At 33.8% G+C, this 11713-nt stretch overlaps 1 protein-coding gene across 2 annotated transcripts in view; it reads left to right on the top strand.

Moving 5' to 3' along the window:
* Positions 1-11157, top strand: part of LOC100184765 — an 11558-nt gene extending 401 nt beyond the window's left edge. Inside the window, exons 1-15 of one of the 2 annotated variants that reach the window (XM_026834865.1) lie at positions 875-893; positions 988-1131; positions 2438-2617; positions 3071-3268; positions 3576-3694; positions 4524-4650; positions 5117-5305; positions 5893-6000; positions 6308-6500; positions 7216-7408; positions 7995-8170; positions 8692-8943; positions 9246-9426; positions 9953-10169; positions 10703-11157. In XM_026834865.1, the coding sequence (XP_026690666.1) occupies positions 1080-1131; positions 2438-2617; positions 3071-3268; positions 3576-3694; positions 4524-4650; positions 5117-5305; positions 5893-6000; positions 6308-6500; positions 7216-7408; positions 7995-8170; positions 8692-8943; positions 9246-9426; positions 9953-10169; positions 10703-10887 (2370 nt within the window). In that variant the 5' untranslated portion in view covers positions 875-893; positions 988-1079 and the 3' untranslated portion in view covers positions 10888-11157. Of the gene's footprint in view, positions 1-874; positions 894-987; positions 1132-2437; positions 2618-3070; positions 3269-3575; positions 3695-4523; positions 4651-5116; positions 5306-5892; positions 6001-6307; positions 6501-7215; positions 7409-7994; positions 8171-8691; positions 8944-9245; positions 9427-9952; positions 10170-10702 lie in introns of those variants that run through there. The other variant, XM_002126688.5, reaches the window with a different exon arrangement.
* Positions 11158-11713: the final 556 nt, after the last annotated feature.

Below are 11713 nucleotides of genomic sequence, written 5' to 3'. Positions count from 1 at the left end.
GGTAGCAGCGACGAGCCTTGAACCCATTACCCATTAGCTAATGGTCACGGGCAGGCGCGATAACCACTACGCTACGGCGCCGAACAATTTTATAACCTACTATACCATTGTGGGCGTATGTGTCCTTGGGCAAGACACTTAACGACAATTGCTCCAACCCAGTGGCCACTAATGGCTTGTCCAGACTATTGGCCACATATAAAAAACTAAAAAAAAACTCCAAAAAATAATTTTCCACAAAGCAACATACTTAGTAACTCGTAAGCTGACACGAGGTGTATATGAAACAGAACACCCGTGTTATAACGGCTGCTGTCGTTTTCCGGCCGCGCGAGGATAAAGTAGTAAGCTACATTCATTTATTTATTGAAAATAATTAGCAAAAATTATTTTATTTAAATTACTTTTTTTTAAATAATAATAAAGATCATATTATTTGAAAAACGAATATCAAGGAATCAACAGTAAAACGTATTTTAAATATTTATTTATCTGACGCTTACAGTTAAAACATATTTACATTTAATTGGAAGAAAATATGCGTGGTCGCTACACCTAGCAGACAAACGAGCAATTTATTTTTAATGGCGGTGCCGTGGCATAGTGGTTGGCGCGCCTGTCTGTAAACCAGAGGTTGGGGGCTCAAGATCGATTCTGCTACCATTGTGGGCGTATGTGTCCTTGGGCAAGACACTTAACGGCAATTGCTCCAACCCAGTGGACACTAATGGGTTGTTCAAATTACCAGGCACACATGAAAAAATGAAAAAAATCCCCCCTTCCCCCAAAAAATCAATTACACACAAAGTAACATACATGGTAACTGATAAGCTGGCACGAGGTGTTAAACCCGTGTAATAACGACTGTCGTTTTCCGGCCAGGCGAGGATAAAGTAAGTTACATTTATTCATTCATTATTATTAAGTTAGTCTTCTAATAGAAACAAAAGTGTGTAAATTTAAGCATAAAATAACCTATTTTTTTAGATATACCAACAATACCACTTCCAGTCACCAATCCATGCCCTAAAATAAATACGAATGGAACATTGGCGTTTCGAAATAACTGCCGCACTAGCATGGCTTCTGTCATAGCTCCACTACAAGCGAACCCGTCGCTCAATGTAATATGTATGTCGAAATGTTTGTTTTGAATTTATTTTGGTCCATTTGTTATTAGGCGTTATGTAATATAGTAGGGTGAGGGAAGACGGGACACTGTTTCAATGAATTTTCTCGTCCGGTTTTGTAGTAAACAAAGAACATTCTTGAAAATTTAAGAATTATAAAACTGTAATGTGCTAAAGGTACCTCACAGTAGGATATCCAAAATACTTTCTCAGTATAAAACCAATATTATAGTACTGCGGGGTAAGATGGGACGCCTTTAGTACATAGTATTCAACTATAACAACTAAGAACGGTATATGAAAGTCGCCAGGATACCATTATATAATTCTAAAATTTTCTAGAAAATGACCAAAAAGCTGTTCCATCTTTCCCCACACTACTATATTATACTATAGTTTCAACTTTAAAAGGCAAGATATTATTTACAAGTATAAAAAAAAAGGTTTTTACTTAAATATTATGCTCGGAGATACAAACCCACTGGTAAAATTTTATACCAGTGAGAGTATGTGTTCAAGGCTTGACGCTGCCACCAATTGTGGGCGTATGTGTTCAATTTATGTGGAAACATTAAATCTGAAAAACATTCAGTCTAAAAAAATTGGAAATTTATCTACAATATTTTATAAAATAGACTACAGGTTATGGATTTAAAAACAATATTATCCTGTAATTTTTTCTGGAAGGCATTTGTATAGTAGTGTAAGGAAAAATAGGACACTTTTAGCAAATAAATTTAAATATCCTGATCGTGTTTTGAACAATTAACAGCGATCTATGGAAGTTGTGAGGATACGGTTTCATTTTTTTTGAATGTTCTTTGTTTTTTACTAAATGCGACGAAAAAATGGAATAAAAAGTTGTCACATTTTCCCCCACTCTATTACATTTAATATTTTAGTATAATATTTGTAGTTTTGCAAAAGAAATTTTTCGGATGGCAAAAAAAGCGTCGTATGTACAATAATGAATTTTGTCTTAATCATAATATCCTATAATGCATTTAAAAGATTTTTAAAATTATCTCTTTGCTGCTACCATTGTGGTCGTATCTGTCCTTTGGCAAGACACTTATTTGCTCCAACCCAGTGGTCACTAATGAGTTGTCCAAATTATCAGCCACAAAAAAATAAAAAAAGAATCTTGTACAAAGTAACATACGTGGTAACTCATAAGCTAGCACGAGGTGTATGAAACAGGACACCTGTGTTTAAGGACTGTTTTTTTTCTAGCCACGCAAGAATAAAGTAAGTTATATTCCTTTATTTTAAAATTTATCTTAGAATAATCTTTTTTAAATCGGCAGTTGTTGACATTTGCGCAAATGGAGAAAACCTTTGCTTTCGAGATGTTGACAACTCAACTACTGATTGCCAATTTAACTCAACAAACGGCTGGATTGAATGCATGTGCCCTGCCAATAATGATCGCTTCGAAGAGTTAAGACCCTTGAGCAACACATATGTGTCTGGACAGTTCTGTAAAGGTAATCAATTTCTTGTTTTTAATGCTAATAAGAAGTGATGCAATTTTTGTACTTGTTTCGATATAACATTTTTGATATTATATTTTTTGAGTTATAACATAGATTTTTTTACTTGCCTGACACACAAGGTGTATTCATACTCATCATGCCCGCTGTTAAGTTTTAAAAAGGTATCTTTTACCCCAAACGCACTTGGTGTATTCAAATACCTTATGCTCGCTGTCCAGTTATAACATGGGTGTCTTCTTATACACCAGACACGCGGTCTATCCATACACCTCATGCTCACAAGTTACAACATGGGTATCTTTTTATACATAAAACATATATAGTGAAATTATACCCTTATGCTCAATGTCATTTTACAACAATATAAGTATCTTCTTATACACCAAATATTTACTGTGTTTCTGTTACACGTTCAAAGTTTTAATTCCTTTGAATAATTTGCAGATATTAATGAATGCACCAGGAACACAGACAAATGTGATCCTGTGGGCTCTTCATGTAACAACACAGTCGGAGGCCATAATTGCTCTTGCATCTTTGGGTATACTGGTGATGGTCAAACTTGCAACTTATACTACGATGAATGTACTATACCTGTGGAACCTGTTTGTAGCGGAAACGCAACTTGTCAAAATCTAGACCGTAAGCATTTTCTCCCCCATTTTATTTAACACAACTCAGTTAGTTAGTAAGAACACATCTTGTTAAAGTTTAGACAATAAGTTACATTTTTTACCCAGATTTGTTTAATAGAACTTGGTATGGTTTTTTATATACTGTATTGTCCGTTTAGCAGCCACGCTTTTATTTGACACTCTTACTCAAGTAGTTTTTCCCGCTAGCTAGTCCTTTCGCTTCTAATTTCCTTTTCTTTGTAGTTTTAGTGCTGAGCTTTTTAACATTGTTAAAAAAAGATAAATTCTTTATTTTAAATATCCCATTTTTTCAGGAATGGTGCCAGGCTGTTTTAATACATCTACTCTTACAACAACTACACTAATGAATGCAACAGCAGACAAATGCATAAAGTTATGCCAAGGGAAAAATGCCACATATGCGGCAATTGCTGTAAGATATACCTTAAGTATAAGTTTAATCAGTTGCAACATGGGTTACTGAATTCCAGGTCATTTTGCATGCACATATAAGTATATACACATGCAATTTCTGTAGGGTATAACGTTTTATTACCATTAGATAAAAATGTTTTAGATTGCTTGGTAAAATTTACTACGCTGGATCTTAAGCCCAGAAGCTAAATTTCAACACCACATGAATTTATTGGGAGAATTTTAACATCAGACATACAGTGTTTATTCATACACCTCATGCTCACTGTCGTGTTATAACATGAGTGTCTTCTTATACATCAGACACACATGGGATATTCATACACACCATGCTTGCTGTTGAGTTATAACATGAGTGTCTTTTTATACATCAGACACACATGGGGTATTCATAAACCTCCTGCTCACTGTTAAGTTCATGCTCATTATTGAGTAATAACATGGATGTCTTATGTGTATTCATACTTCTTATGCTCTTTCTATTCTGTAAGAGTAAGGTCCAGTGGTGTAGCACTAAATGGAATCTTGGATTAGGCCATGGGTTTGCCATTACCCAACATCTAAACACTGCATGCTCACTGCCAAGCTATGATGTGGCTCTCATCTTTACATAATACCTGCGATGTGTTTTTGCTTGCTTTATACAAATAGATATTGTATTTTATGACTGTTTTAGTCTTAGCTCTTTAAACTTTGTTTATGAGTTACTTTATGAGGTATAAGGTGTATGAAAAGAACACCGTGTTATAACAACTGTCGTTTTTCCGCCACTCAAGGATAAAGCAAGTTACATTCATTCATACAGTCATTTAACTTCTTTATTTTAGAATGCAAATTGTTCATGTTCCAATACATTACCACCGGTTAACACAATAATGACCTGCTCTATCACATGCATGGATGGTTCAAATTGTGGATCTTCAAACGGTCTTGCCAGTAATGTTTATATAACAGGTGAGCCTATATGATTTCAACAACATGATAGATATGATTTAACCTGTCTACCGTTTGCAATATAATATAACACATATTTTGGTACAATTTATGCTATAACTAGTATTTTGGTTGCCCACTGCAATATAACCCATATTTTGGCTTAGATTTAAAATACAACATATATTTTAGGTCTTTTTTGTACACATTTTTCAGTAATCTTTTGTATTATAACACATACTTTGGCTTTAATTTGTAATAAAACACATATTTTGGCATCGTTTGCAATATAACACATAAATTTGCTACCTTCTAATTTGCAATATAACACACACTATAGCCTATAGAATACTAAAATGTAGTTTGGAGAACAGATATAAACATAGATATAGTTCAAATGTACCTGCACAAATTGAAAAACTTAAAAAACCATTGCAAAAATTGGTAATATCGCTCAAGTATTTAGGCTTAATGATCTGTATTTTAGGTTCTGGGCATTCGTGCACCTGTAATTCTGGTTACACTGGTGATGGATTCACATGTACTGACATAGACGAATGTACTGGTAACCCATGTAATGCAGTTTCTGAAAATTGCACCAACACACCAGGCTCATATAAATGCGACTGCAAACCTGGATATGTGAGAGCAAATGAAACATCCTGTGTTTTGCCAAGTAAGATGTTTTTTCTTTATATTCCCGGGCCCTGGTAAAGTGGTTAGCACGCCTGCCTGTAACCAATAGGTAATTGGTTCAAGGCTCCTCTCTGCTACCATTGTGGGCGTATGTGTCCTTGGGAAAGACACTTAATGGCAATTGCTTCAACCCAGTGGTCACTAATGGGTTGTCCAAATGATCAGCCATATTTAAAAAAAGAAAAAATCTCCCAAAAGGATAATCACCCACAAAGTAACATACATGGTAACTCGTAAGCTGGTACGAGGTGTAAAATCACCCGTGTTTTAACAACTGTCGTTTTTCCGCCGCACGAGGATAAAGTTAGTTACATACAATACAATATATATTCAAAATTATCAGCCAGAAATAAAGAAATAAAAAAATTCTTTAAAAATATTCACCCACAAAGTAATACTTGGTAACTCGTAAGCTGGCACTAGGTGTATGAAACATAGCACCTGTGTTGTAAGTTGTAACGACTCTCGTTTTCCAGCCACACAAGGATAAAAAAAGAGTTACGTACATTATTTAAGCAGAAAGTGTCAATTTCAAGAATTTTACCCAATTTTTTTTTTGTATTTCAGTTGTGCACGATTGTGATAACTCCGAAACCAACAGAATGCAAAACAGAAAAGAATATTGGGCTGGAAATAACTGCAGTCGTGTTGTATTGACACCTTGTGACTACAATGGTTTGTTTTATCTAATCTGTAGCTCAGTTTATCACAAATTTTTGCTAATTTTTCCATTTTTTTATTACTTTTTACTTAATACTTCCTAAATGTTCAATGAAATAAAACACATAAAGTCACAAACCAAATCTTGCACCTTCTAAAATTACTTAAATGGAGCGTAAAAAATCTCATATTTGGTAACTCGTAAGCAGGCACAAGGTGTATGAAACAGAACACTTGTGTTGGAACCACTGTCGTATTCCAGCCACACGAGGATAAAGTAAGTTACATTCATTCATTCATTCATTATTTAAATAATTCCCAGGTTCTAATCCTTATGCTGATGGTGAAAGATTCACATTAAGCAGCCTTGGAAGTGGTGCCTGTATGGGGTTCAGACTTCATTCTGCTTTTGATGCGAATATTTTAACAATGCAATCAACATACGCCAATCTTGCTTCCATAAATGCAGTTGTAAAGCCTGTTATTTCATGCGGGACATCAAAAATGAGATTAAGGTAAGAATTTTGATATAAATGTTTTTATATTATTATTTTTTTTCTATTTTTTTATTCTGTATGGGTGAGGTCTGTGAGGACTTGAGATTTAGGCCAGATTTGGCCCATTACCCCAACACCCTTGTACATCCGAAAGTGTTGTGCTCGCGCTATTGGAATCCTTTATTCATGTTCCCGTCACTAGTGTTCCGACCAATTTTTTGTCCCGATTCTTGACGCCTGGTATAAATGTTAAACAAAACTAATTTCAATTGGAACATTATATTATTTAATTGCATTTTTCTGTATACTGTTTGCTAGGTCTGGAAGCCACACCTTTAACAAAGAAGTTTTGTAGCTTTTTAACTATAAGCGTGTTATATCGACTGCTGTTTTACCATTTCTTCTCATCTTTTTGCTTTTGTGTATTTATAACTTTTACTACTGTAACTCAATAGACAAAATAAAGTCCTTCTAATTTTAAACTGTTTCTTTAGTATAAACAGAAATGCACAAAACACATTGTTTAATTCAAAAGCCCCTTTCTAGTATTTGTACAAAAATCATTTTTAAATTCAATCTTTTTTTCCGTTTTTTTCGTATTTGCACAAAAAACATTTCCTAATTTATTTTTTTACCCTTGACAGATATGCATGAAAAAAAAACATATTTTCCTATTAAATTTTTTCGAGTCTTAGCACAAAAAATAATTTCCTAATTAAATTTTTTTTTTTAGTCTTGACAGATATGCGGTCAATGCAATGGGTTTTGATCTGTCTACATTATACCTTGGTGGGCTTGGGGGTATAAGTTCTTCTAATCCACACAAATCAAATGCAGCTTGTCATGGCACAAGAGGGTATGGCATTGGGGCAGAATATAGATTCGAACTTGGTTACGGAGCTGACTGTGGAAATCATAGAACTACGGTAAAAAAGTTTTTAATTCCAAATTTCAAACTTTTTTTCTAATTATGGTTAGGTAATTTTTAATTTATCTCTTCGAAACTGATAGCCTACATTATATTATTTATAGATTGTCTTTTATGGTAATGTTAGAACTACCGTAAAAAATATTTTTAATGGCAGATTTACGTTTTTATTTCTAATTTTTTTCTTAATCACAGGTATTTAATTTTTAATTTATCTCTTTTTATTTATATGAGAATGTTATAACTGCCAGAAGAAAAATGTTTTTGACAGTTTTCTCTTTTTATGTCTATTTTTCTCAAAAATAGTTATTTAATTTTTAATTTATTTCTTTAAAATTGGTTGCGAAGATTATAATATTTAAAGAGTGTCTTTATAACGATATATAACACATGCTTTAGCTACAATTCATATTATAACACAAGCTTTTGCTACAATTCCCAATATAACATATACCTTCAATTGTAATACCCCATACAATCCTGTAATTCTAATGCAAAAGCATATATGTTGCGATTTTACAAATAAAACACCCAAAACCTAGTTCAAACTAGTTTTTCATATTGTTTCTGTTTTTTTTTTACAGTCTGTTGCTGGAAAACTCATTTTCTCCAACTCCGTTCATGGGTTGATTGGTTCAGTTAGTGGCAGCATTGATCGAACCAGAACATTCAGAGTGGATTTTACTTGCACATATAATACACAGACCAAAGAAACTACTGGAAGTGTGATCTTCATTTACAATTTCGGCAGAAAAAAGAGGTAATATTTTATGAAAAAAACTCCACAAAAAATAATCACCCACAAAGTAAGATGCAGAACTTGTATGCTGGCACGAGATGTATGAAATAGAACACTTGTGTTATAAAAACTGTCGTTTTCTGGCTACGCGAGGATAAAGCAAGTTACATACCTACATACACGTTGTACTAAAATTAGAGTTCAGTGCTAAATGAATGAATGTAACTCATTTACACTCACGTGGTTGGGCAATTTCAATCGTTATTAAACTGGTGTTCTGTTTAATACACTTCGTGTCCGATTACAAATTACCACGTATGTGACTTTGTAAGTAAATATTTTTTTTGTGGGGGGGGGGGTTTCATTTTTTTTATGTATGGCTGGTAATTTGGACAACCCATTAGTGACCACTGAAATACTGTTTTTTTCTAACAGCACCATAGTGTTTTAAAACAAAAAGTTTAAAAATGACTCAATTGTGTTTTCTATAAAAGCTTTGGTTCATATTTAATGATAACGTTTTACCCCAATTTTCTTCACAGAGATATTTTGTCTCCACTTATAAACGATCCTCAAATAAGCAAATTGGAAGCCGACATGACACTATGGGGTGATAGCCAATACACGGCTACATACAGCAGTGCACAAGTTCTATCTGTCCCTTCAACAATTTATACAGAAGTTGCTCTCAAACCATCCCTACCAGCAAAATACTCAATGCAAATGGTCAGATGTTGGGCAACACCTTCAAATAACGCCTACGAGCCGAAATATTATAACTTACTGGATAATGGGTAAGACAAAATTATAACGACAGACATTATAATTTTTATTAGCTAATAGTTAGTATGTGTCACTTATTTATATACATTTTTAAAATACTTCTTTTTCTATTTTTGTATAATTTACTTGAGAATGCGTAAAAATACAGGTTATTTTGGTATCATAAATTATTATTAGTCTAGTAATTTAAAACGGTGCTTTATTTTGAAAAATATTTTGTACACTTTTATTTTTCGGATTATACTCAGTACTTTATATTATCAAAAATAATCATTATTTGTACTGATGATAAAACATGAACTTCTAATTCCAGTTGTTCCCTAACATCCCAAAGCAATTCTCAGTCTGGGATTAAAGTTATCCTTAATGGTGAATCAGATAAAGCTCGTATTGGTTTTTCCACTGTCTCATTCAAAGGAGGGGACTCTGAGATGATTTTTATTCGTTGTTTGGTCAATCTTTGTGATAGGACAAAGAACAGCAATTGTGCAAAGGTACTATTACAGTTATAGATTTTTATTTCAAAAAATCATATCAATACAACAAAATGTTTACATTTCTAAAACTGCTGCAACCAATTTAGGTTTATTGTTTTGTTGTCACTTAATAAAACCATGTGTTAAAATTGATGAATTTATGATCAAATATAATCATACTTACAATATGTGTAAAAAGTAAAAAAGAATAGTGTAATGAGTTTCTTAAAAAAGATTAATGAAGGTGGTGGTAACACTACATATTAACCAACCAGATATACCAGTGACTACAAAAAAAACACATTTGTCACTAATCGGTTGCCCAAATTATCAGCCATACATTAAAATAATTAAAAAACAAAATCAAAAAAACATAATTACCCACATAGTTATATACATGGTAACTCGTAAGTTGGCATAAGGTGTGTGAACACCCTGTTATAACGACTGTCGTTTTTCCGCCACGCGAGTATAAAGTAAGTTACATTCATTCAAAAAGAATATACCAAGTAAAACATATGTGACTAAAAATCCAATTTTTTAGAGTTGTTTAGACAAAGCAAATCCCACAGATGGCTCAGTGTTGCATGGCGATGTTTATATGAAAGTGCTGACCGCTGGTCCGATAGTCGTTCGTGACATTTGTGGGGGAACAAGCAAAGGGGGTTGTGACCATTACTGCTCAGTGTCAATTGACAAGAAACCGGTGTGCACTTGTCACGAAGGGTTCGAACTTGGAGCAGATAAGAAGAGTTGTAGCTGTAAGTGAACACTTTGTTCATTTTATTTTCGGGGTGGGAACCTGAGTGACTTATCCATAGTTGCCACTCACATGCCTACAGTTGTGTTGCTGAAGCTATTGGAGTGTGTGAATACAGCATAAATTACTTTTGGTTGGTTTAGTCATTTATATTTTTGTGAGTGGGAACTTAAGTGACTTATTCATGGTTGCCACTCCAATGCCCACAGTTGAGTTGCTGAAGCTATTGCAGTGTGTTGGTATAGCATAAATGACTTTTGGTTGGTTTGGTCATTTATATTTTTCTTGCGGGTTTTTTCATTTTCTTGTGGGTGGGAACTTGAGTGACTTATTCATGGTTGCAATTCCTATTTCCACAGTCAAGTTATTATGTATTTAATTATAGTACAGAAGATTTTTTTCCAAAAATATAAACTTAAGTTAGCAATAAATACAAAATGCTTAACTTGATCCAAATAATTCCAATATAGCACTAATGAATACACAAAAACTAACACTATTTTGCATTAACAAATGCCTATATATTATATCCAGTGAAATCCAAGTCGAGTGGGCAGAGCTACACAGTACCTTGGTATTACTACGTCCCTGCTATTATTGGTGGATTGTTCATTATTGCTGTCATCGTGATCTACATCCGCGGGAAAACAGAGAAAGGAACTTATAAGCTTAGAGAGGATCCGGAAGAAGAAGATGGTAATGAAAGATTCCTCACGTAGATTGCTGTGGTTTGGATTTCAAAAGAGCACTTATAATTGACTTGTAAATATTTTAAAGCTAAGAGCACTTACATTGACTGTTTGAATTGAAAACTCAAAATTTAAGTTATTTTGGTTTTTAAAATTTAAGTTTTATGGTTTCACGTAATGTGTAAAAATTTTGATTTTGTTTTAGTGTACAATACCTGTCTCAGCAGTCTTTTTTGTTCAAGCTATACTCAGATAATGTGCATTATTTGGCTTATTAAACAATGAAACTTGAGTGGGCGTAATCATAGAGTTTTACTTGAGAATGCCTACACTACAGGACTTCACTTATATACAATTAAGTGTGAGTACCAGTGATATAAGGCTAAAAGAGTAATGTCTGCTGGAATGTGAATGGAACTTATTTACCCGCGCATGGCGGGGTAAGACAGTCATTATTACACGAATTACCTCATTTCAGGTTATTAGTTCCCACATATGTAACTTTGTGGGTAATAATTTTTTTTCGGGGGGGGTGGAGGTTTTTATGTATGGCTGACAATTTGGAAAACCCATTAGTGACCACTGGGTTAAAGCAATCATTGTACAAATTTGCCCAAAGACACATATGTCTACAATTGTAGCAGCAACGAGCCTATTCCTGCTAAAACCGTTTGTCTAGCATTAAATGAATGAATGTAACTTAGTTTATCCTCGCGTGGCCGGAAAACGACAGTCGATACAACATGGGTTTACCACCTTGTGCCAGCTTACGAGTTTACCATGTATGTTACTTTGTGGGTGATTATTTTTTTGGAGATTATTTTTTTATGTATGGCTGATAATTTGGACAACCCAT

Source organism: Ciona intestinalis, chromosome 6, assembly GCF_000224145.3.
Source record: "Ciona intestinalis chromosome 6, KH, whole genome shotgun sequence".
NCBI classification, from domain to species: Eukaryota; Metazoa; Chordata; class Ascidiacea; order Phlebobranchia; family Cionidae; genus Ciona; species Ciona intestinalis.
Note: the sequence above shows the minus strand (reverse complement) of the source record. Positions and strands in the feature narration are given on the sequence as shown.